We start from the raw sequence: 27,801 nt of genomic DNA, 5'->3' as shown, positions 1-27,801 counted from the left end.
TATTGTTTGAGTCCTTGTGTTTATTGTGTACATATAAGGGACTGTTCTTCTATTGTTTGAGTCCTTGTGTTTATTGTCTTCATCTAAGGGACTGTTCTTCTTTTGATTGAGTCCTTGTGTTTATTGTGTTCATGTAAGGAACTGTTCTTCTGTTGTCCTGGTTAATAAAGCAAAATGGTGACAAAAAACTCAGTGGATCCACTGAATGTTCAGCAGAGGATCAGTTTACACTTTAAGGTCGGGGGTTCTCTGAATAAAAAGCAGAACAGAGGCTTCGTCTACACAACATTAATAATCAGGATACCAGCAAGTGCATTTCCACCTCAGACTCTTATGCCCGATGAGGGACGGAGTATGGAGATAGTTCTAGAAGTGAGCTGACAGGAAGCAGCCCAGCTACTGGCGTCTCTCCAGAGACGAGCCTTGCAGGCTGGTTGATGCACCACCTCCCCGTCTAACAGGACCCTGAGCCTCCATGTTGAAACACACAGAGGTGTGTGTTTGAGGCAGTGGTGCTCATAGACATCCTATGCATAGACGCAGCATTGGCTGCTGGGACATGAGAGATGCGGCCGCCATCTTGAAGTGTGGATGGGGAGCCAGGGAGCAGCATAAAGTCTGAGGGGAGATTGGAACAGAGGATGTATTTCTGCTTGGGGAACAAAGTTTGGCATCGACAACCACCATTTGGACTTGTTATCATTGGTTGTATCTGTGTTCCATAAGATAAGGCTGCACCACATTGCCAAACTCGCCTCTCTTGAACTTCAGAGAGGAAGCACGATTGTTCAGTTTGCATTTACCCTGACTGCTTTTTATTGTATTTTGAATTTGACGCCTAATTCATGATAATCAGGCCTAATGCGATAGATATTTTTCCATGATAATTATTTTGTATTTTATTCTCTTATATTTGAAACACTGTAAATGGTCAGTCTGCATTACCCTGGCTGCTTTTTATTGTATTTTGAATTTCACTCGTTCTGGTCTGATCATTTTTCTGTATCAATTCCCACCTGCAAACTCCAGTCCATTCCACCCATCCATCCACAAATAAACATTCCATCAGAAGATTTGTATCATGACGCATTCTCATTTTAGGCAAAGTATAAGACAATACTTTCTTAACAGTATAATTGTAACCATGATATAAATGGAGTCATTCAAGCAACAATATTTAAATACTAAAATTGTTGGGTAAGACAGAATTTGGTTTTATCTGAATCCAGTGATACAGATTGGTGGTTTTAGCTGATTTAAAAACTTTCAGGTGTTTATATATGTTGTTTAAGTATTTGGCAGACGCTTTATTCTAAAGCGACATACATAAAAAATACATATAAAACAATCACTGTAAACATTATAATAATTTAAGGAAAGAATGTTGATAATTAAAGTAAATGCAAAATATCAATACAAAGTGTCAAGACAGAATAAACTCTGCTGCTGCAGCAACAGACAGAGATACAGTCTATAAGGTAAGATATATAGATATCTAATGTATTCATACATTGTTTATGTAGGATATATATGTATATATAGCCTAATCATATATTGTTTCTTCAACTTAAAAATAGCTGACCGTTTTTTTCCCCCTTCTCAGGATTTATGTTCCAAGTTTTGATCTTGGACGTCTGGGCCTCGTTTCCGATAACGATGGATCTTCCCTCGTACGATCATTCTCACGATGGATCTTGCGAACCATCGTGAATTTCTTTGGAGCATTTCCCGAAACTCCTCTTAACATGAACGCACGTTCACTGCACTCACAACGTTCGTAGGATTGTAACTGTCTACTGACACAGTGCTGAAATGGGCTCCGTGCTGAGGGAGACGCAGGAATGTCGCAGGGAAATGGGGTTAAAAAGCGTTAAATTATCTCCCCATCAAGGCCAACAGCAGAGTAGTCTACAAAAAGAATAGACTGCAATAATTTGAATGCTAAAGATATTAAAACACAATTGATTAGGTCTAGGCCGACATATGTATCATTCCTAATCCTGAATGCACTGTGCGTACATTTTTTCACGCCATTTTCCCCCCCTTCCATTTTACAAAAATCAAAAATAGCTTGTGTGACAACTAGGTGCTGATTTCTGAAACATGCTTTGCGCAGCAAAGAGAGCCGACTTTATCTGATTCCGCATAAGGTTTCATTGATTGGCGCGCATTCTCTATTCTAGAATATTTGTAGACATTACAATTGCAACGTTCCATTCATTCATTATCATTCAAACGCAGAGGCTAGGCATTGACACCCGGCTACCGCTGACCCGATTAGGAGAGCTTGGTCAAGATCCTGCCCGTATTGTTGGGCAGGATGATGTAGGCTAGGTCTTTTTACGATGCCAAGCCGGTTCAGTCGCAGCTTGGCACGCCCGGCAATTTCATCTTCTTATCTCAAGTTTCCTGTGTAAAACCGAGGGGGTCAACCCCGGGTCGTCACGGCGCGGGCTTTCTTGGTTCACTGGGGAAGGCGGGGCTGCGCACAAGTCTAGACCTCTTTAGTATAATTTGTATTTCTGCATACTCCCGATTATTTTTATTTTTTTTATGAATGAAGACACCCGCATGCAATAATGAGTTCACGTCTGAGTGTAGACTACAAACGCGATTAACTATGGTCAGGGATGTTCATTACTGTCTAGACACGGTCCAATAAATAGTGAACTTCATCACAGCCTCACCGAAGCGCCTACAGTGCTTAATGCAAACAATCGCAACAAAAAACGCCTGCAGAAATTATCCGACACCCGCTGGTCTCAGCATGATTCATGTCTACAGTAGTCTATGTCATTTTTCAGTAGTCTATTTTAACATTTTAACCACGATGGTTGAATTAAAATCAGAGGGAGACAGCAAGTGCAGCCCGAAAGCGACCTCCCACACAAGAGCAATGCAATCATTTGATTTTATTATATGCTTTGTGACGTGGCGTTTGATCGGTACATTTCGGCTGCGCATGTATTTTTGGAATTTTAAATTGCTGCAATAAATTATGTTGTTGTTGACTTCTAACATGTCTCTATCTTTGCTGTTTAAATCTAACAGTAGTCTATGAGTAATATATCGGCGGTAACCACTGTTTTTGGTTGTGAAATTGTACCAGCTGGGCATTCCGTGGTATTGGATGTGTTTTAATAAAACACATCCAATACACTTAATGTCCGCTGGTGACGCCACTGAGGCTATAGTAGGCTAACGATGCTCTGAGCATCCTACGAGAACCCCTGGAGTCCTCGTTAGCTATGAGCGTTTTCACGACGTTCGTTACCAACGATGCTTTCGAGAAACGGTGTGAAAACTGTACGATACTCGTACGATGCACTTCACGATCCACTTAGGCTAACGATGCTTTCGGGAAACTGGGCCCAGGACTATTACGTTTTTCCACAGCAATATGATTGGTCTAAATATAATAATAATGATAGTGAATCATTGTAAATTGACATGCTGATATAACAAGACAGTGTTGCATCTCTTCCACTATTACACTTTTGATCTGCAGTTTGTTTAATATTAATATTAATAATGATACAAATAATAATAATAATAATAATAATAATAATAATAATAATAATAATAATAATAATAATAATACATTTTATTTCAAGGCGCCTTTCATGAAACCCACGGTCAACTTACAATTAATAAAGCAATCTAGAGTCAAAAACAGCAAAACTTGCATCGCCAACCGCATGATCAAAACAAGACATAAGACCCAGGTAGGAGGGGGTAAGAACAGTGAGGAGACCCAGGGAGGAGGGGGCAAGAACAGCAGTGAGGAGACCCAGGTAGGAGGGGGTAAGAACAGTGAGAAGACCCAGGTAGGAGGGGGTAAGAACAGTGAGGAGACCCAGGTAGGAGGGGGTAAGAACAGCAGTGAGGAGACCCAGGTAGGAGGGGGTAAGAACAGCAGTGAGGAGACCCAGGTAGGAGGGGGTAAGAACAGCAGTGAGGAGACCCAGGTAGGAGGGGGTAAGAACAGTGAGGAGACCCAGGTAGGAGGGGGTAAGAACAGCAGCACAACGGGGATAGTAGGGGGCCATTACAGTGAGCAGGCCAGTGGGAACACAGGAGTATACCGTGTTTTGGGGAGAGATTTGAATGTTGTCAGGGGGTCTCCAAAGCCTGGGAGCAGTGTAGCTCAGAGCCCTAGCACCCACGGTGCTGAGAGCCCTAGCACCCACGGTGCTGAGGCGGGAGGTCGGGACGGTGAAGACCGGCTGAGGATGACGAAGGGAGCGGCAGGGCCTGTCCTCCTGGAGGAGGTCGGGGAGATAAGTGGGGGCCACGTTGTGGAGGGATTTGTCAGTGAGCAGAAGGGTTGTAAGGTCAATACGGTGTTGGAAAGGGAGTCAGTGTAGTTGGACGAGAACGGGGGTGATGTGGTCGGGGGATTTGGTGCTGGTAATGATGATGTTAAACATTCTTTAACCTGAGACCCCCACAATAACCCTACATATCTGGATCAAACCATTTAACCTGATAGCCCCACTATAACCCTACATATCTGAATCAAAGCACTTAAACTGATACCATCACAATAACCCTACACATCTGGGCCAAACCATTTAACCCCAAAGAGGAAAGATTGTCTCCACATTGAAGTTTGAAATGTATAAGTCTCACATTTTGTCTGTTCAGTCTGAAAAGAACAAATAATAATCTCCTACCGCTCTTCAAAATGTTTATTTCTTCTGTTTTCAAAATAAGAGTCTCTTACCGCCCCACAGTGTGTCGGCCAGTTCCTCCTGGTTCATCTCCATCAGGCAGAGCTTTGTGATGTCCACCACTCCCTCTATGGCGCGCCTCCTCTGCTCCTCGTTCTTACCATCCACCTCCCCCTCCTCCTCCCTCTGACTCTCTGAGCATTGTGGGTAATCTTGGAAGAGATTCCTCCAGAGCTTTTTCAGCTCCTGGTCGAGGAAAGCGTGTGCGTTCTCCTCAGCCCTCTGGAACAGAACAAACATCATCATGTAGAGCTGAACTCAGATGACTTGGTGGAATATACACACCTTGATCAGCTCTGTTTGATGCTGCTGTACAGACTGAGCACTGGTAACCTTCGACCTCTGGTGGGGTTGTCTGTGAAAAGAACACACACAAAGTAAACATAAACACACACAGTAAACATACAAGGGGGGGGGGGAGAGAGAGAGAGAGAATATTATTGTCTGCAATTATGTTTATAATTATACGTGCAAGTATTCTGTGTAATTGTATTTATTTAGTTATTATTCTACGTTTTTATCTTTATTGCATTTTTTAATGTATTTTGTATTTTTATTTATCACTTAATTTCTCTTTCGCTGTACTTTTGACTCTTGAACAGAACAATAATCAAGGAGGACTTTACTCTGAACTCACTGAGGCAATGTCTCTCAGATGAGAGAAGGCGGTTCTGGGGATCCTTCTTACATGTTGATCATAAGAAAGCATCGGGCCCAACAGAACCCCCAGACTCTGGACCCAGGACCTCTGGGAGACAGTGGAGCCATCACAGTGTTACCCCCCAGCTCCCCGCTGCCAGGGCAACCAAACTAGAAGTATGTTGAGGTACTCTAATTCACAGAGATGGGACAAAGTCACTGTTTGGCAAGTCCCAAGTCTTAGCAGTCAAGTCCGAGTCGAGTCCCAAGTCAAGACAGGGAAAGCCAAGTAGGGTCCAAGTCCGAGTCCCAAACTTTCTCAAGTCTTGAACAAGTCATCATGTTTTTTTTTACTTAATAATGTCATTATTAGGCTATTGATCATAATTTCAACATATCAGTCTAATGTACAGTCATTTCTTATCAACACAGTTATAATATGTTCATTGTTTCTGTCTTCAAATGTGTTATGATATGCGCATGCATATCACATATCCGAAATCGTATGTTTTTAAAAGTAGCCCAATAGGGTGGGAAAACAGCCCAATCTGGCAACACTGCCTGAACGTCCTCAAAACGTAGGCCAATAGATCGGTAAAAAACGCCCAATCTGACAACACTGCTGAACGTCCTCACCTCCAGCGTCAACGTAAATCAATGAGACCAACTGAAACGAAGCCAATATGAAACTTTAACTGTGATTTTGAAGAAAGCATAAATTATATCAAAATTCAGTTTCGATATTATTGAGGATACGAGTGTGTAGATTTGTTCTATTTTTTGAACGAAGGTAAATGGTTGAACAATGATTTACGATGTCACACACACACACACACACACACACACACACACACACACACACACACACACACACACACACACACACACACACACACACACACAATGTCTTAAGTGTCAGAGGCTGGCCAGACGGCTTCAATGGGACCAACTCAAAACGCAGCTGATATGAAACTAAAACTGTTATTCTGAATAAAGTATAAGCGATATCGAAATTTCGTTCTGATATTATTGAAGTGTAGATTTGTCTTCGCTCGCTGTTTTTTTTTCATCTTCACGGAAGTGACTGCGTCTTGGGTGTCTAGCCCTCTAGGCGGGAAATAGGTTAGATATCTAAAACAATAAATGTTTTTGACTCAAGACATGTCGAGTCATTACAAGTCAAAGAGGCAAAGTCCGAGTCAAGTCTCAAGTCAATAGCAGTCAAGTCTAAGTCGAGTCGCAAGTCATGCGTAATTTTGTCAAGTCGAGTCTGAAGTCATCAAAATCATGACTCGAGTCTGACTCAAGTCCAAGTCATGTGACTTGAGTCAATTTCTCTGCTAATTCAAGCTACATGTAGTTACGCCCTTCATGGAGGGTCTGCTGAATGAGGGGGCGAGGGCTCAGAGACCCAGGCCGCGTTCGCCGCGCCATGAAACCCAGGAGCCAAAACAGGAGTCAGATCCCAGGGTTCGGATCCCACCGTCTTCGCCGAAACAGTCGGTGAGCGTTGCGCTCCGCTCCGAGCGCAGGGCTCGCCCTCCCGGTGACGCTGAAGGGCCTGTTGGTGCTCTGATGGACCTCAGGACCCAGGCACACTGGCGGGCGGCGAGGTGTGTGTGGATGTGTGCAGCTCTGTGTGGGCAACTTCACTCCCTGGTTGAGGAGCGGAGGGGATAGCTGGGCGGGGAACGGGACTCTCTCGGCCGACAGAGGACCTGGTCCCGCTCGCCTGGGGGGTCCACAAGACTTTTATTGTTTTAGCTTTTTCTTTCTCCTTTCTCCTGTTTGTTTCATATGTAGCACACTTGAATAATTAAACTCAAGAGTGACTTGAAGAATAGTTTATTTTACTGGGTCCTGTAAACATACACAGACATTGCGACACATTTGTTAACGACACGTTCTGTCCGCCGTGTCTCAACACTGCTCTACAACATGTGTAGGTTTCACCGGACAGATAGTGCACCAATAGGTCAAAGCCACCCTGTGGCGGAAAAGAGGTACTTCATGCATTACATTATATGCCTGTGTAAGATAAGTCGAGCACAATGTCAACGTTAAGATGAAACAAATAACAAGAAGAATGACCGTTTAACTAATGATGGCAAAAATTAGGACTTCACGCAATAAAATAAAAAATATAGATATGGGGGGTGTACTTATCTAATAGACACTATTCTCACACATACAATTCAGGTTATGATGGGACCCACCCCACACCAGGTCCCGTACTACCCCCAGACAAGCACCCGGCCCCCCCAGACAAGGAGCTAGCTCTCCCGGACCAGGACCCGGCCCCACCAGACCCAGACCCGGACCCTTGTGGGCCAGGGCCCAGCTCCCACAACACCTAACCCTACCCTCCCATGCATCTGTCTCTCCCCAGCCATAGCAGCCTAACCTCGGGGCTCTTATGGTGAGGATTGAACATTAGATGAGCTCATATGCGCTCATCTAATGTAAGGGTCTTAAAATATAAAACGAGGCATTGATAGCTTTGTAAGTGTACAGATTGTTTATTAAAAAGGACATTTTATACACACATTACCATCGGTAATTCACCCGTCGTCGCCATCTTGATTTTAAGACTCGATCAGTAGATTGACGAACACAGAGATTGTGACATCGGTCAACAAAACAAAAGCTCTGTTTTCGCCAATCTACTTATCGAAACTTCTGAAAATATACACAATATTGTAGTATGAACATGTTAAGATTAAACAACAATCAATAATTAAAATACAGTTGACATTAGAAATATAGTTTTTGTAAAACCTGCTTAGTTAACCTTAAGGAAGATCTTCAAAGTCTCTTCCTTTCATGGTTTAAGATCAACTTTCAGAAGTGTAGCACTGGGATTATAGTTGAGTACATGACAGTACAATTTAAATCAGTAAAACAAAAAAATCATACATACATGTTAGTGTACTGTGTGTGTGTGTGTTTATATATACATGTGTGTTTAGTCCCTGTGCGTGTGTTTATATGCATATCTGTGTGTTGGTGTTCATATCTGCGTGTGTGTTTGTGTGTTCATATCTGCGTGTGTGTGTGTTCATATCTGCGTGTGTGTGTGTTCATATATGTGTGTGGCTTTGTGTACGTACGTGTATGTCTGATTATAAATGTGTGCGTGGTGTGGGCATGCAGTTGCACGTTATATATGCAGGTGTGCATGTGTGTATATTTGAGTGTATATATATATGAGTGTGTGTGCGCTCATGCGTGTGTGTTCATATGTACGTGTGTGTGTGTTCATATATATGTGTGTGTGTTCATATATACGTGTGTGTGTGTGTTTGTTCATATAAACATGTGTGTCTGTGTGTGTGTGTTTCTATATGCGCGCATGTTTGTGTTCATATGTACGTGTTTTTGTGTGTGTTAATATATGAATGCGTGTATTCTTGTGTGTCCTTAGACTCGGAGAGAGAGAGAGAGAAAGAGAGAGAGAAACTATAACTTACACAGAGACGCTGAGCCACACTGCTGAGGCCCCTCCTCTCCCTCGTCCTTCCTAATCCCCCAGAACCCAACCCTAGGGATGAGCTCCTCCTGGGTGAAGGAGGACCAGAAGGTGTGGAGGTGTGTCAGTGTGTCTGAGGACCCTCCTCCACCTGGGGACACTCTGTAGAAGGACAGAGAGCCAGCAGGCCGGTCCAGATACACTCCTACTCTGGTAGAGCCAGCGGGGGGGAGAGGGATGAATGTTCTTCTACCGTTGCCCTGGGCAAAGTAACGATCATCACCACAATCAAGACACCAGGACTTGTTGTTCTGTCCAAACCCGCAAACCTCTCTGTATGTCACTCCTATTTCAACACATCCTTTCCTCTCTACCTCCCAGTAACAGCGGCCAGTCAGAGCCTCTCTACCCAACACCTGGGACTGGCAGTCAAATCTCTTTGGGCGATCCGGATACGACTGGTCCTCTCCAACCCACGTCACCTTCCTGTTGTCCTCAGACAGAGAGAGGTCTCTGTGGGCTGTGTTGGGGTCCAGTGTGAGTTCACAGGCATCTGAGGGAGAACAAGACATGATGAGCTGCTGAACCATTCTTCATCATCATCATCATCATCATCATCATCACTAGTCCTGTTGTCTTGCATTCTTCTACTTCATGTTTCTCGTTCATCTACTCTACCAACATTGATTTAGAAAGTCTAAATAATATCAGAGCTCCTATAGTGGACTTGTTTAATATAGCTTTAGAAATAGTAGTGCATATTGTTTATAAAATAATTTAAGCTAAACCTAAATGCAAATCCCATGTGTGTGTGAGTGGCTGTCCCAGTCAAAACATTGAAGCCTAAAAAGAGGTATAAACTGAATCTACTCCCGCAATATTTACACTACATATACCTGTGCAAATATTATACAACAAAACGTTTGGCATGATGAACATATTGCTCCTCTGAAAAATCTAAGCTATAGTCAACATACTTTTCAAGATATTAGACTTTGAAAGGTTCCAATACACATCCATTGTAATCCACCTGTGTAAACCACAGACTGAACCAGCTGAGCTCACATACAGGCTGGAAACTAACTGTTGGTACAATAGAACTGGTTCATACATATTATACACAGACATGTACACATACATACATACACTTACACAAACATACTAGACATTCATAAACACAGGGAATCACAGCTATGCATACGTATACACAAGTCCTTCTATGTGGATGGTCATTCCATTTCAATAGTTAGTAGTGTGTGTTGTGATGAATCAAACAGACACTTACACTTCTTTAGAGCTGGTTTCAGCCTCCACGCTCCACCGTGCTCCACACTGGGGGGGAAACAAAGTGAGAGCATCATGTTGAAACATTCACCTTCATCATCTGCTGTCTCATCACTTTCTACACAACATGAGTTACACACAAGCTTCATCTAGCAGCGGCTTGAATCCTTGAAGGAGACTTTGTCCCTGAGTGGTGAGCTGTCCTCTCCATACCTGAGAGTGTCCAGTCTCCAGCGTGGATCCTCCAGTCCAGCAGAGAGCAGCGTAGCTCCAGAGTCTCCTAGGTGATTGTAGCTCAGGTCCAGCTCTCTCAGATGGGAGGGGTTGGAGCTCAGAGCTGAGGCCAGAGAAGCACAGCCTTCCTGTGTGACCAAGCAGCCAGACAACCTGCACGCACACACACACACACACACACACACACACACATACACACACACACACACACACACACACACACACACCATTTATTCTATCCGGTTGAGAGCAGTTCGTACTAAAGTAACCACATTTATGAAATGTATTCATTCCATATTGAGGACAAGTAAAAGCTTTATTTATACTTCATGGAGACAAAGCTGTGTCACCCTGTCTGAGAACAGGAAGAGGAAGTGGGGAGATGACATCACAGACAGCAGAACTTCCTTCACTTGGATGTGAAAGGATCTTAAACAAATGCACCTGTCTCAATAGCTACAACTCAATGAGATATTGTTTGGTTGGAGTCAGGAGAAGTCTGCTGTGTTTGGTACGCTAAGACCGTTTCTTCATAGGTTCTAACATTGTGTAGAACCAGGGAGTGTTTTGTCAGCAGGGAAAAGAGCAACAGAAATGCATCAGGCAGGAGCAGCACTTACTGGAAGCCAGAATAACCAGTTTGCAGAAGAGGCTGATAACTGACCTGAGAGTTTCCAGTTTACAGTGTGGACTCCCCAGTCCAGCAGAGAGCAACTTCACTCCTGAATCCTGCAGATCATTGGTACTCAGGTCCAGCTCTCTCAGACTACAGGAGTTGGAGCTGAGAACTGAGGCCAGAGCTCCACAGCATCCCTCTGACAGATGACAGCTATTCAGCCTTCAAACAAAATAAACATGTTTAAAATACAAGAATAACAAGAAACTGTGTTTAAAATAACAAATGTTACTTTACTTAACATTATGAAAGAATTGTGTTGAAATATTTTACGAGAGATGTTTTAATTATTTAACAAAAATATATTAGTCAATACATTAGATCCTTATCTTATTGTATATTTTGTGTAAAATGTATGGTATTTAATAGTTGTTTTGTAGGGTTTGAAAAGCAATTTGTACATGCAAATTTTTTGTACATATTGTAATACATGTTATTGGTGCATGTAGATGTTTTGTATGATAAGTTTTATTCCAATATTATGAACATTGTGTTAAGAGGAGAAAAATATCAGAGCGAGCAGGAAAACAGTTTGCGAGCACGAGAGCAAAGACAGCATTTGTGGGTGCAGGGGTGTCAGTTGTGTTGTGCTTCACTTTACGTGCGCGCTCAATGAATCGTTTCTGCCTCACAGGCTTTATTGTTCCTCTCACGATCAGAGAACTGCTGAGCGCAAGTGCAGTTAAAGTGTTTACAATAATAATTTGTGCGCACGGATGTGTTAGTTGTTTGCCTGCACAAAGTCATGTTTGCTTGCGCCTTTTGTCAATGATATGCCGTCATAAACGTTGCAGGCATGTATGGACTCAGTGTTGCAACACAATTGACTCTTCGCTCTTAACACGTGCAAGAAAAAGTCCCGGTACCATTATAGGGAGTGGAGAAGACTGAGGTTTCCATCCAAAACATCCCAGACACAAACAGAAACACCAATAAAACCGGCCCCACATACACTCTCTCCCGTACTCCTTTAACCGTCAAACAACTAAGAAGTAAATGTATAAACATCATTTAGCTGGGCGATCTCTACAGAGAATAAAGTACTCTCCTCCTTTGTCTCTTCCCTCTCTCTCCTTTTTCCCGCTCAGTCGTGACCTCTCACCCTTTCCAAGATGACCCCGAACTCTCGATATCAACCAATCCTATTGGTTGAACCCAAATATCATCAATATAACCAAATGTACTGAGCAAGGTAAAAAAAAAAAAGAATAGTGAGTTGACTTATATTAATAATGAAAAGATAATTATTGATGTATCCTACATATCAACAATAACTTATCGTATACATGAAGAGCTTTTAGAAGTTAGTCTCTTCACCCTGGTTACACAATATTAAAGATATCTTTCTGAAACCTATTCATATTTGTGAATAAACGTTTTGTACGTCTATTAATGAATACTGAAGACATATAAAGCTTTTAAAAATAAATTTTGTTTGACAATTACAAGTTTCAAATCATTTTTATGAAAATGTTGCTGTTGTGGCTTTCAGGAGGTCTTAGGGATAAAACTAGGGGTCTCCGACCTTCCCAAGACCCCCTATATTTCACTGTGCTCTCAACCATCAACGTCCTGTATACAGGGGACACTATCGGTTTATTTTGGGTTCATATTTATAATTAAAGATTTGCAAGCTTATGGATATATTAGAATATCCACCTCAACAACAAGGGGTAGCCTTTATATGATATTAAAGTCATGAATGTGATCATCACAGGTACTGAGATATAAGCTGAGTTATATATCTCTGACTTTGAACATTTATTTGTAACTGTTTTCACATTGATTAAAACTGACCTGAGAGTTTCCAGTGTACAGTGTGGACTCCCCAGTCCAGCAGAGAGCAGCTTCAGTCCTGAATCCTGCAGATCATTGGTACTCAGGTCCACCTCTCTCAGACTAGAGGAGTCTGAGATGAGAACTGAGGCCAGAGCTTCACAGCATCTCTCTGACAGCTGACAGCCATTGAGCCTTTACACAAAATAAATAGAACATGTCAGGAACTGCGATCAAAACAAGGGAAATCTTTAAGTTATTCCATAATGAAGAAAATATTAGTTTACCAAAAATTACTAAATAATTAGATGTATACATTTTCATTATATATTCAACGTAAAATGTTAAATACTTATTTATTTAAGTTGGGATTGAAAATGTTTTTTGAATGGATACCTCTTCTATATTCTATTGTTCTGAATACTCTTTTGTGTACTGTAATACATTATAAGTTAATAGGACAACAGTGATGTTTTGTATTTTATTATAACTAGTATGTTAATAATGTTATGAGTAGAATAGTAATACATGTTGTTATAAACCTACAGGGATCTTTTGCATATTATTTAAACCTTATATTCCAGTTATGTTTATATTGTGCATTGTAATACATGTTATTATTGAACCTACAGAGATGTTTCAGAGGCTTTGACCACTGGCAGCAGCCTCAGAAGACCCCCCTCTGATGCAGAGTATTTCTTCAGGTCAAACACGTACAGCTGATCTTTTGATGTCAGTAGGATGAAGGCCAGAGCTGACAGTTCAGCAGAAGAGAGAGATTTTCCGGAGAGACTTCCTGATCTCAGGTAGTGTTCGATCTCCTTCACTAGAGAAAGGTCGTTCAGCTCATTCAGACAGTGGAACAGATTGATGCTTCTCTCTGGAGAGAGATCTCCATCTATCTTCTCCTTGATGTAAGACACTGTTTTTGTATTGGTCAGTGAGCTAGTTCCTGTCTGTCCCAGCAGACCTCGTAGGATAATCTGATTGGTCTCCAGAGAGAGGCCCAGGAGGAAGCGGAGGAACAAGTCCAGTTGTCCGTTCTCACTCTGTAAGGCCTTGTCCACACCATTCTGGTAGAGGAGGAGGAGTTTATCTTCCCCAGAGGTGGGTGGTTCTTCTGAGAGCAGATTGACACCATCGTTGATGAAGGACAGAAAGACATAAAGGGCAGCCAGAAACTCCTGGATGCTCAGATGGACAAAGCAGAACACCTTGTCCTGGTACATCCCACACTCCTCTTTAAAGATCTTTGTGAACACTCCTGAGTACAGTGAGGCTGCTCTGATATCGATGTCACACTCTAACAGGTCTGCCTCGTAGAAGATCAGGTTGCCTTTCTCCAGCTGGTTAAAAGCCAGTTTTCCCAAAGAAACAATAATCTTCCTGCTCTCTGAACTCCATTTTAGATCTGTTTCAGCTCTCCCATGATACTTCCTGTCCCCCTGTATCGACTGAACCCAAAGGAAGTAGCTGTACATCTGAGTCACGGTCTTGGGCATCTCTTCTATCTGGGATGTTTTTAAGATTTCCTCGAGAACTGTAGCAGTGATCCAACAGAAGACTGGGATGTGACACATGATGTGGAGGCTTCGTGAATTCTTGATGTGGTAGATGATATTTCCGGCAAGCGTCTTGTCTCTGAATCTCTTCCTAAAGTACTCCTCCTTCTGTGGGTCGGTGAACCCCCTCACCTCTGTTACCATGTCAACACACTCAGCAGGGATCTGATTGGCTGCCGCAGGACGTGTGGTTATCCAGATGCGAGCAGAGGGAAGCAGGTCGCCCCTGATGAGGTTTGTCAGCAGCACGTCCACCGAGGTGGACTTTGTGACATCAGTCCAGATCGGGTTTCTCTGGAAGTCCAGAGGAAGTCGACACTCATCCAGACCATCCAAGATGAAGACAACTTCGAACCATTCATATCTGCAGATTCCTGCTTCTTTGGTCTCACTAAAGAAGCGATGAAGAAGTTCCACCAAGCTTAACTCTTTCTCTCTCAGTAAATTCAGCTCTCTGAAAGTTAAAAGATACGTGAAGTGTATGTCATGGTTGGCTTTGCCTTCAGCCCAGTCCAGAGTGAACTTTTGTGTTAGGATGGTTTTACCAATGCCAGCCACTCCAGTTGTCATTACTGTTCTGATTGGTTTATCTTGTCCAGGTAAGGGTTTAAAGATGTCTTCACATTTGATTGGTGTTTCTTCCTTGGCTGGTGCCCTGGAAGCTGTTTCAATCAGTCTGACCTCATGTTCCTTGTTGACCTCTCCACTGCCTCTCTCTGTTATGAAGAGCTCTGTGTAGAAGTAATTCAGACCCGTTTGATTTCCTGCTTTAGGGATTCCCTCAGACACACACTGGAACTTCTTCTTCAAATAAGACTTGATTTTATGTTGGCACTCAACAGCAGCAGATCCTACATGAGAATGAACAGAAGACATCAGATAGTGGATTGTGACATCAGTTGAAGCATGTTAATATTTCCTGTAAAATGATCAACTTCATAATATTTACTGACCTCAGTACTTGTGGTTTGAGAAGCTGGTATTGACAAGGAATGGATACCTTTTTTTTCTTTTTTGTTTGTTATTTACACAGCAAAATCATTGGTCTAATGATAATAACAGTGATAGTGAATCAGTGGAAATTAACTTCATATACTGATATAACAAGATAGTGCTGCATCTCTTCCACTTATTCCACTTATAGTTATGCTGCTGTTGATTTGCCATTTATTGTTTAACATTCTTTAACCTGATGGACGCACGATAACCTTTCATATCTGGATCAAACCATTTAACTTCATACCCCACAATAACCCTGCATATCCGGACCAAACCATTAACCTGATCGAACCACAATAACCCTATATATCTGGATCAAACCATTTAACATGAAACCCCCACAATAACCCTACATAACAATCAAACCATTTAACCTGATACCCCCACAATAACCCTACACATCTGGATCAAACCATTTAACCTGATCGACCCACAATAACCGTTCATATCTGGATCAAACCATTAAACCCCCAAGAAGAAAGATATCTCCACATTGATGAATTATAAATGAAGAGGATGAGGAGGTTTACCCATAGACCGGTCTCTCTTCATGGAGACACAGCTGGGTCCAGGGGAGTCTGCTCTCTCCTGCCTCCTTCTGAAAAGCAAGAACCATCTGGAAGTTAGGATTTGTGGATGTTGTTTTATTTGATCATTTATTGCAGGGCCTCTCAACTACTTTCTCATGACTTTTGATTTCAATAATCTTTCTCACCTTATTGAAATGGAAATTTAAGGGGGGAGGGGGGGGCAGAAAAAGTTATTATGACATTTAAGCACTTACATGTTGCCATAAAAGCACACTAAGTACCCTTCATACTGTGCATAGAGTGTTTATTTACAATGCGATTAGCTAACATAGAAAATAGAGCAGTCAGTTTCTACATTTCTACACAGACCTGTGTTATTCTTCATGGATAATTTGTTTCAACAAATCACTTCACCTCCTGAGATAAATTCAAACAGATTCAATAAATGGGGCCGTTTGAAAGACATTGCGCCTTTAAACATTAAACCTGTAAAGTCTGCCACAAGTCGTCTTAATATTAATTTCATTAATTTGATTGCTGGGTCCAGGGGAGTCTGCTCTCTGCTGCTGCTCTGGGCTTCAACACAACGCAACAAAACACGCACGCACGCACGCACACACGCACGCACGCACAGCTGTTACTAAGACTAATGATGAAGTCATGATATATCATTGCTGAGATCTAAGATGGACAACAGTCACACACACACAAACAATCTATTGTTTCCTCCTGACCTGTAAACATCAGTATCAGTAGAGTCTCATAACAACAAACTGGTCTGTTTTCATCGTCTGTTTGAAATTCCTACCTCTTCTCTCTGGAGGGGCGTCCATCTTTAAAGGTAGCAGGTGGATCCATAGACCGGTCACTCTTCATGGAGACACAGCTGGGTCCAGGGGAGTCTGCTCTCTCCTGCCTCCTTCTGAAAAGCAAGAACCATCTGGAAGTTAGGATTTGTGGATGTTGTTTTATTTGATCATTTATTGCAGGGCCACTCAACTACTTTCTCATAACTTTTGATTTCAATAATCTTTCTCACCTTATTGAAATGGAAATTTAAGGGGGGAGGGGGGGGCAGAAAAAGTTATTATGACATTTAAGCACTTACATGTTGCCATAAAAGCACACTAAGTACCCTTCATACTGTGCATAGAGTGTTTATTTACAATGCGATTAGCTAACATAAAAAAATAGAGCAGTCAGTTTCTACATTTCTACACAGACCTGTGTTATTCTTCATGGATAATTTGTTTCAACAAATCACTTCACCTCCTGAGATAAATTCAAACAGATTCAATAAATGGGGCCGTTTGAAAGACATTGCGCCTTTAAACATTAAACCTGTAAAGTCTGCCACAAGTCGTCTTAATATTAATTTCATTAATTTGATTGCTGGGTCCAGGGGAGTCTGCTCTCTGCTGCTGCTCTGGGCTTCAACACAACGCAACAAAACACGCACGCACGCACGCACACACGCACGCACGCAGAGCTGTTACTAAGAATAATGATGAAGTCATGATATATCATTGCTGAGATCTAAGATGGACAACAGTCACACACACACACAAACAATCTATTGTTTCCTCCTGACCTGTAAACATCAGTATCAGTAGAGTCTCATAACAACAAACTGGTCTGTTTTCATCGTCTGTTTGAAATTCCTACCTCTTCTCTCTGGAGGGGCGTCCATCGTTAAAGGTAGCAGGTGGGCTCATAGACCGGTCTCTCTTCATGGAGACACGGCTGGGTCCAGGGGAGTCTGCTCTCTCCTGCCTCCTTCTGAAAAGCAAGAACCATCTGGAAGTTAGGATTTGTGGATGTTGTTTTATTTGATCATTTATTGCAGGGCCACTCAACTACTTTCTCATGACTTTTGATTTCAATAATCTTTCTCACCTTATTGAAATGGAAATTTAAGGGGGGGGGGGGGCGCAGAAAAAGTTATTATGACATTTAAGCACTTACATGTTGCCATAAAAGCACACTAAGTACCCTTCATACTGTGCATAGAGTGTTTATTTACAATGCGATTAGCTAACATAGAAAATAGAGCAGTCAGTTTCTACATTTCTACACAGACCTGTGTTATTCTTCATGGATAATTTGTTTCAACAAATCACTTCACCTCCTGAGATAAATTCAAACAGATTCAATAAATGGGGCCGTTTGAAAGACATTGCGCCTTTAAACATTAAACCTGTAAAGTCTGCCACAAGTCGTCTTAATATTAATTTCATTAATTTGATTGCTGGGTCCAGGGGAGTCTGCTCTCTGCTGCTGCTCTGGGCTTCAACACAACGCAACACAACACGCACGCACACACGCACGCACAGCTGTTACTAAGACTAATGATGAAGTCATGATATATCATTGCTGAGATCTAAGATGGACAACAGTCACACACACACACAAACAATCTATTGTTTCCTCCTGACCTGTAAACATCAGTATCAGTAGAGTCTCATAACAACAAACTGGTCTGTTTTCATCGTCTGTTTGAAATTCCTACCTCTTCTCTCTGGAGGGGCGTCCATCTTTAAAGGTAACAGGTGGATCCATAGACCAGTCACTCTTCATGGAGACACAGCTGGGTCCAGGGGAGTCTGCTCTCTCCTGCCTCCTTCTGAAAAGCAAGAACCATCTGGAAGTTAGGATTTGTGGATGTTGTTTTATTTGATCATTTATTGCAGGGCCACTCAACTACTTTCTCATGACTTTTGATTTCAATAATCTTTCTCACCTTATTGAAATGGAAATTTAAGGGGGGAGGGGGGGGCAGAAAAAGTTATTATGACATTTAAGCACTTACATGTTGCCATAAAAGCACACTAAGTACCCTTCATACTGTGCATAGAGTGTTTATTTACAATGCGATTAGCTAACATAGAAAATAGAGCAGTCAGTTTCTACATTTCTACACAGACCTGTGTTATTCTTCATGGATAATTTGTTTCAACAAATCACTTCACCTCCTGAGATAAATTCAAACAGATTCAATAAATGGGGCCGTTTGAAAGACATTGCGCCTTTAAACATTAAACCTGTAAAGTCTGCCACAAGTCGTCTTAATATTAATTTCATTAATTTGATTGCTGGGTCCAGGGGAGTCTGCTCTCTGCTGCTGCTCTGGTCTTCAACACAACGCAACAAAACACGCACGCACGCACGCACACACGCACGCACGCACGCACAGCTGTTACTAAGACTAATGATGAAGTCATGATATATCATTGCTGAGATCTAAGATGGACAACAGTCACACACACACACAAACAATCTATTGTTTCCTCCTGACCTGTAAACATCAGTATCAGTAGAGTCTCATAACAACAAACTGGTCTGTTTTCATCGTCTGTTTGAAATTCCTACCTCTTCTCTCTGGAGGGGCGTCCATCTTTAAAGGTAGCAGGTGGATCCATAGACCAGTCACTCTTCATGGAGACACAGCTGGGTCCAGGGGAGTCTGCTCTCTCCTGCCTCCTTCTGAAAAGCAAGAACCATCTGGAAGTTAGGATTTGTGGATGTTGTTTTATTTGATCATTTATTGCAGGGCCACTCAACTACTTTCTCATAACTTTTGATTTCAATAATCTTTCTCACCTTATTGAAATGGAAATTTAAGGGGGGAGGGGGGGGCAGAAAAAGTTATTATGACATTTAAGCACTTACATGTTGCCATAAAAGCACACTAAGTACCCTTCATACTGTGCATAGAGTGTTTATTTACAATGCGATTAGCTAACATAGAAAATAGAGCAGTCAGTTTCTACATTTCTACACAGACCTGTGTTATTCTCCATGGATAATTTGTTTCAACAAATCACTTCACCTCCTGAGATAAATTCAAACAGATTCAATAAATGGGGCCGTTTGAAAGACATTGCGCCTTTAAACATTAAACCTGTAAAGTCTGCCACAAGTCGTCTTAATATTAATTTCATTAATTTGATTGCTGGGTCCAGGGGAGTCTGCTCTCTGCTGCTGCTCTGGGCTTCAACACAACACATACACACACACACACACACACCAGGGATGGAAATTGACACCCGCCACACGCCATTTGCGGGTGGATTTGTATGGTGGCGGGTGAATTGTGTCACTTCACTCGACACTGTGTCGGGTAATACTTTCCAGTCAGGTCCGTTCAAATTTGCATATTTAATACATTCGTCATACGGCGCTGCACAGTTCCACAACCATTACTGTCAACATCCGGCCCCCTTCTTTTTCTACGCCTCTATTGCTGAACTGCGACTGTAAACATCCGGGATAATATACCGGTAACCATAGAGATAATATGCCGGTATCAACATTCGGTATAGTATGCTAGGCTAATTATTGACATATAAAGAAAGAACTACTAGAGAAAGCAATGTTGCGTTGAGGAGAGTGTAGCTGAGACAGAGTGTAGGCCAGGTACAGGTGGCGGACGATAGTACGGCTGTCATCCCCAAAAAGAAGCGTTGTTTTAATGAGAGATGGCGAACATCGGACAGTGGGCAACACCGTGACTGGCTGGTGTTTGACGGGATGAGCCAGACAATGTTCTGTGCTCTCTGTCGTAAACATGCTTCGGATGGCCACAGGTCCAATAGTTTTGTGAGTGGGACACAAAACCTAAAATTGGAAGCCGTGAAGGACCACGAGTCCTCCAAAAGTCACCTTCATGTTTTGAAAATTGCCAAGGGAAAATCAGCGCCCGAAACCACGACAGCGATCAGGACGCTCATTAGCCTCAAAACAGCCCAGCTTGATAGAATTCTCTAGGCTGTACTATTTTGAAATGCACACGCAATTTCCAAAAAGGGAAGGCCATTTCAAGACTTCGAATGGCACTGCACGTAAGTTAATTTTTTATTTTCTATTAGGCCTAATGCAATAGCTTGTTGCTGTCCAAAAACGAGCATGTTGGGTAACCTTAGAGCTCTGCTCACTTGTTTGGCAAACAGCTGCTTTCTGTCAGTCTGGTCAAAACAGATGTCAAGTGTGTGTGCTAAGATGTAGGGCTGTCCCCAATACCATTTTACAGGCTTCGAATACTCGTTGGATATTCTGAGCGAGTATTCCAATACTTGTTTAAAAACAGCATTAATAATTGAACAGTAAAAAAGTCGGAGTTCCTTACTTTGCTGTTGTTCCGTTCCAAATCAGCTGTCATCTGCGCCATGGTAGCCCTTACAGGAGCTTATCAATTCATCCCATAACGTGCATATAAATCCATACAAAGATCCAATGTTTAGTCGTTTGTGTCCATATTAAATCCATCATTGACCGGGTATTCCTTTGACAAAAGCCAGTCTGTGAAGACGCAATAGCAGGGCTGCATAGCGAACGTACACAAACAGATACGCTAACGAGTTCATATATATATATATATATATATATATATATATATATATATATATAGTTTAATGTATTCTGACGTTTTTCAATGTGTCTTGCACTTATTAAGTCATTGTTTCTTGTCCTTGTTTCTTCATGGTCTGTTTTCAAATGTTTAATTTCGAATGCATAGTCAGAGTATGAGTCTTCCTATACCGAGAGGATACATCTGTTGCATTATAGGGGCAGATTTCATTATACATCTGGTTGAATTGAAGAAATTAAAAGGCCAGTGCACTGAAAAAACAAATGTTCCTATTGACTTATGATGGTGTAGCCATGCATGTTGTTTTATTGTTAATATGTCAATTTGTTTTTTATTGAAAGTACTTAGTATAGATGAATTATCCCCAAACTTGTCATCGTAACACCTTTGAAATAAACATGACTTAACATGGCAGATACCTGTGTATTGTTTATCATATGCGGTAAGAGTATAACATTTTCAACTCAGTTCCTTGGTAGCACCTACTAACAATAAAAATCACTTCTGATGGAAAAAATGATGTGCATGAAAAACACTTTTCTTATCTATTGTTACTATTATATTGTTTAAAATGTCTGCATATACTAAAAAAATATATAGCGTGTAAAAAGTGTCTGGTAAAAAAGATGAGTGGCTGGCAGATTTTTAAATCTACCTGCCACAGTGGCTGGTGGGCAAAAAGGTTAATTTCCATCTCTGACACACACACACACACACACACACACACACACACACACACACACACACACACAGGCACCCCCACACAGATGTATGGCACATGATGTATCACTGCTGAGCTCTGAGATGGACAACAGTCACAGACAGAGAGATCCTCTTCTTACCTCTTAGCTTTGCTCTGGCGGCCATGTTCCCCAGACAGAGTGGTTTTAGAGGTAGGACCCCCCTCCTCTCTCTCCTCATCCATAGTAGACTGGAGACCTGGACACAAACACAACTCCTTATGAACTTTAGCTGTTCATTGACAGAGAATATCATTGTGGCTGTGTCACACTAAAGCATTATGGACGTCACGTCATAGATCATAAATATGACCCACACGACAGGGTCTACCGGAAGGGGCGTACTCACGAGCTCTATTAAACTGTAAATCCCCAGTCCCTACGCACATAGATTTAACTTAAATATCAGCACATTCAAAGGACTTCTGTCACGTCCTTCTTTTAATTGGAGTAGCATCAAGACAATCGAACGGGTCAGAAAAGAAGAGAAACATGAACAAACGATGTATTCTCTACAGTAAACTCATTATTATATACCAGTAACCTAAAGACAATACACACACACACACACACACACACACACACACGCACACACACACACACACACACCAGCAGCTCAAGAGTCAAAAGTAGAGCAAAAGAGAGATTAAGAGGAATAAGTACACATGATACTGGCTCAGTATGAGTATAAGTATACAGGATACTGGCTCAGTATGAGTATAAGTACACAGGATACTGGCTAAGTAGTAGAATAAGTACACAGGATACTGGCTCAGTATGAGTATAAGTACACAGAATACTGGCTCAGTATGAGTATAAGTACACAGAATACTGGCTCATTATGAGTATAAGTACACAGGATACTAGGTCAGTATGAGTATAAGTACACAGGATACTGGCTCAGTATGAGTATAAGTACACAGAATACTGGCTCATTATGAGTATAAGTACACAGGATACTAGCTCAGTATGAGTATAAGTACACAGGATACTGGCTCAGTATGAGTATAAGTACACAGGATACTGGCTAAGTAGTAGAATAAGTACACAGGATACTGGCTCAGTATGAGTATAAGTACACAGAATACTGGCTCAGTATTGTAGTGTTTGCGACACTGCCGTATATGGTATTGGTCATGACGTATGTACACGAAGGAGTCTGACATGCATTGCTATCCCTGAGATAAAGAATCAGTTCTGATAAACAGTTGTCCACTCGTCTTAGTCATACGGTAACCTACAACATCACATTGGCGACGAGGGTAAATATGGAACTATAAAGTCCGGAAGAGAAGAGGAATTTACAACTTCTCGCAGACTGCGGTAGTTTAGCTAGCTTCACAGTTAGCATAGCCAGCATTCCGAGGACTGAGTGGCCTACGCTACACGCGGCTCTCGTCATGTCGCTCGCGCACACTCCTGCACTCCATGCATTTGACTCAGAAACGGATCCAAGCTCGGTGGGACCGCGATGGACCAAATGGGTGCAGAGGTTTGAAAACTACACTACTGCTGTCAACATCAACGGCGATGCTAGGCTAAAGGCAATGCTGCTGCACCTAGCAGGAGAGCGCGTATATGACATCTATGACACGCTCGCAGAAGAGGGAGACAAATATGCGGACGTAAAGGCAAGGCTTGGAACGTACTTCACCCCCAAGAAGAACACTCAATATCAGGTTTACATGTTCAGAAAGGCAGTGCAACTGCCAGGCGATAATCTGGACACATACTGCACTAGACTACGCATGCTTGCAAAGAACTGTGAGTTTGCAGACACTGACAAAGAGATCAAAGCACAGCTGATTCAAAGCTGCACTTCAACCAGGCTGCGCAGACGCGCGCTGAGAGAGCCTGACAAGGACTTAGATGACCTTCTCGACCATGGTAGGTCGCTAGAACTGTCCGAACAGCAAGCAGCGGGCATGGAACAGATAGCTACTGCATCAGTGAATGTGATCCAGCAGAATTGGCGGCCGAGCCAATACACTGGGAGAGGCAAGCCCAACAATAATTGCAGAAACTGTGGAGGACAATATCGACATGAAGGAGACTGCCCGGCACGGGGCAAGGACTGCAAAGCATGCGGTAGAATGAATAACTTTGCTCGACAATGCCGATCTAAGCAACGAGGATCAACCCAAGGGCTTGAACCAAAAGACGCAGACAGAGAGAAAGGTAAACAACACAGACGCAAAGTGTACAATGTGACCAGCACAGGGCAGAATGATGATTGTAACTCGTCTAGCAGCGATGAAAAATATGTGTTTATAATAAACAGCAACAGTGACAATATGCAGCCACAGAAACGCATCAAGCTCAACGATACCAAGATATCAGCACTCATAGACTCTGGAGCTGCCGTGAATATCATCAGTGAGTCTGTTTTCAACACAATGACTCCGCGCCGGCAGCTCACCACAGTCAGCGTAAAAATATATCCTTATGGCTGCACCAACCCGCTGCCCATAGCTGGAGCATTTAACTGCGACATAGAGGCAGGGAACAAAAAGACTAAGGGCATGTTCTACGTGATGGAGGGCAATGGCTGCTCTCTGTTAAGCTACAAAACAGCTGATGAGCTTGGCCTGATTAAAATAGTCAACAGGGTCTCCTCCACAAGCGGCACAACAGTTGCAGACGAGCTGGTGGACAGTTATCCAGAGCTCTTCCAGGGAATAGGCAAACTGAAAGACTTTCAAGTCAAGCTACACATCAACAAAGACGTGCAGCCTACCTGTCAGCCACACAGACGGGCGCCATTTCACATCCGGAAAAAAGTTGAAGATGAACTGATGAAACTCGAGAATGATGACATCATAGAGACAGTCACAGGGCCCACGCCATGGGTCTCCAGAATTGTGACGCCTCCCAAACCAAAAGACCCGGATAAAGTGAGGATCTGCGTCGACATGAGACAAGCCAACACCGCCATACAGCGCGAACGCCACATCACACCCACCATGGACGACGTCATCCATGAGCTCAACGGAGCTACTGTCTTCTCCAAGCTGGATCTGACTGCCAGGTATCATCAGTTAGAGCTCCACCCGGCCAGCAGATACATCACGACCTTCACCACACACCAAGGTCTGAGGTGATACAAACGCCTGAACTTTGGAATATCGTCTGCAGCAGAGGTGTTCCAGAACGCAATATGCCAGACACTACAAGGAATCAGCGGTGTCAAAAATCTTACTGACGACATCATCATCCACGGCAAGACACAGGCTGAACACGACGACACCCTCGGAGCGGTGTTCCAGAGACTGAGAGAGAGAGAGGTCTCACACTCAATCGCAAGAAGTGTGATTTTGACAAATCCAGCCTTGAATTCTTCGGATTCATTTTCTCAGCAGACGGGATCTCAGCAGACCCCAAAAAGGTCACCGCCATCAAGCAGGCCAACGACCCACAGGACCCGTCGGAGGTGAGAAGCCTTCTCGGCATGGCAAACTACTGCGCGCGATTCATACCAGACTTTGCCACCATCTCCGCACCACTACGCAAGCTCACAAAAAAAGACACGCAATAGAGCTGGGGACCGGAGCACACTGCTGCGGTACAGACCATCAAGGACAGCCTCACCAGTGACACAGGCATGGCGTTCTTTGATCCAGCTAAGGACACAGAGAAAAAAAAAAAAGGGGTGAGGCACACCATAGCATATGCCAGTCGTGCTCTGAGTGACGTGGAAAGACGTTACTCACAGACTGAACGGGAAGCATTGGCCATCGTGTGGAGTTGTGAACATTTCCCCTTATATATCTACGGAAACCCCTTCACCTTGGTCACAGACCACAAGGCCCTCGAAGTGATCTGGAATAACCCAAAATCAAAACCACCGGCGAGAATCGCGAGATGGGGACTGAGACTCCAGCCCTACAGCTTTCGCGTGGAGTACCGGAAAGGCGCAGAGAAGCCCGCCGACTACCAGTCACTTCACCCCATCCGGACACCAATGGGAGAATCTACAAGAGCAGGGAAGGTAGCAGAAGAATATGTGAACTTCATCACCCACCATGCTACACCCAAAGCAATGACCCTCGCCGAGATCAGACAAGAAACACTCAAGGACTCGATACTACAGGAGGTCGCTTCCTACATCAGACAAAACATGTGGCACAGGATCACTGACAACACCCAGCATGCTGCTACTCTGAAGAAGTTCATCCGAGTCAGCGAAGAGCTGAGCGTGCTGCCCAGCAACGACATCATCCTCCGAGGCACGAGGATCATCATCCCAGCGTCCCTTGAACGCAGAGTGTTACAGTTAGCCCATGAAGGACATCAGGGCACCTCACATTAAAAAAATGCTTAGCATGTCAAGCAAACACACCCATAGCCCAGTCAGAGCCCCTGAGAATGTCAGATCTACCAGAAGCCCCTTGGCTTAATGTCAGTGCAGATTTCTATGGCCCCCTCCCTACGGGAGAGTATCTCTTAGTTATTATAGACGAGTACTCACGCTACCCTGTAGTTGAGATAATAAGGTCTATTTCAGCTAACACAGTTATCCCAGTGTTTGACAAAGTGTTTTCCATGTTTGGTATACACCAAGTGGTCATAACTGACAATGGTCCACCATTCAACAGTGAACAGTTTTCCAAGTTTTCTGACTGCCTAGGTTTCCATCATCGGAAGATAACACCGCTCTGGCCTCAGGCCAACGCGACGGCAGAGCGTTTCATGCGCACACTCGGGAAAGCCATCCGAGTGTCAGAGACTGTGAGCATCCCGTGGAAGCAGACACTCAACACATTCCTCCGTGAGTATCGCTCTACGCCTCACAGCACCGCTGAAATATCACCGGCCGAACTTGTACTACGGTACAAGATGCACACAAAGGTCCCCACACTCACCTCAACCATCGAAAAGAACCTTGACCACACGGTCAGAGACAGGGACAACACAGCTAAGGCCAAGATGAAGCGCGACTCAGACGCACGCCGTCACGCGAGACCACGCCCCCTCATTCCTGGCGACACAGTGCTTCACAAACAACCCAAGCACAACAAGCTTACCACACCCTACAACAGTGAGCCACATACTTTTTCAAAAGTGAAGGGCTCAATGGTCACAGCGACCAGAGATGGACATTCCATTACGCGCAATTCATCTTTTTTCAAAAGGGTGAACCCAGAGATACAGGACATTACATCAGATCCCGACGAAGAGGATGATGGTAACACTGTCGCTGGTGCCTCACCAAGGCCACAAAGGTACCCCTCCAGAACCATACGACAGCGCCCTCCGTACCTAAGGGACTATGTGTGAGATGTTGGTCAAAGGCAATATGCCAACATAGTTCATGTTGCTGTCAGTAGACATGACGGCTTCTTCTAATGACTGATCATACCAAATACACTTGCACTTATTGTTATTTGTTCTTTATTTTGTTATTTGTTTTGTTACACACTTGCACAGAGATTGTTATGCAAATGACTGGGAATGTTATAGCACTGGTTTAATACATGTATGAGACATTTGAAACCAGAAATATGTGTACTGTTTGGTACTGTGTGAAATGTTATGTTGTTTACTAGAAGCCACAAGTAAATGGTAGCCTCATCTGTTTACAATGCATAAGTTCATGTATGCCCATTCAGGAATGTTGTGACGTTAAAAAAAAAAGGGGAGTGATGTAGTGTTTGCGACACTGCCGTATATGGTATTGGTCATGACGTATGTACACAAAGGAGTCTGACATGCATTGCTATCCTGGAGATAAAGAATCAGTTCTGATAAACAGTTGTCCGCTCGTCTTATTCATACGGTAACCTACAACATC

At 43.0% G+C, this 27,801-nt stretch overlaps 1 protein-coding gene across 11 annotated transcripts in view; it reads right to left on the bottom strand.

The window, feature by feature from the left end:
• The window catches only part of LOC307074323 (protein NLRC3-like), a 270,634-nt gene that overhangs the window by 216,973 nt on the left and 25,860 nt on the right, over positions 1–27,801 (bottom strand). For 4 of the 11 annotated variants that reach the window (XM_079734412.1, XM_079734413.1, XM_079734411.1 and 1 more), the window contains exons 2-7: positions 22,113–22,209; positions 19,272–19,385; positions 18,412–18,525; positions 17,568–17,681; positions 16,711–16,824; positions 5,019–5,088 (exon numbers count right to left, since the gene is read on the bottom strand). In XM_079734412.1, the coding sequence (XP_079590538.1) occupies positions 5,019–5,088; positions 16,711–16,824; positions 17,568–17,681; positions 18,412–18,525; positions 19,272–19,385; positions 22,113–22,195 (609 nt within the window). In that variant the 5' untranslated portion in view covers positions 22,196–22,209. Of the gene's footprint in view, positions 1–5,018; positions 5,089–7,867; positions 9,395–10,126; positions 10,174–10,338; positions 10,513–11,023; positions 11,198–12,832; positions 13,007–13,441; positions 15,225–15,902; positions 15,971–16,710; positions 16,825–17,567; positions 17,682–18,411; positions 18,526–19,271; positions 19,386–22,112; positions 22,210–27,801 lie in introns of those variants that run through there. The other 7 variants (XM_079734408.1, XM_079734410.1, XM_079734409.1 and 4 more) reach the window with 7 other exon arrangements.

The sequence above is a fragment of the Pollachius pollachius genome (genome assembly GCF_949987615.1).
Source record: "Pollachius pollachius genome assembly, chromosome: 4".
Classification (NCBI taxonomy): Eukaryota; Metazoa; Chordata; class Actinopteri; order Gadiformes; family Gadidae; genus Pollachius; species Pollachius pollachius.
The sequence above is the reverse complement of the archived record's forward strand: the minus strand, read 5'-3'. Positions and strand labels throughout refer to the sequence as shown.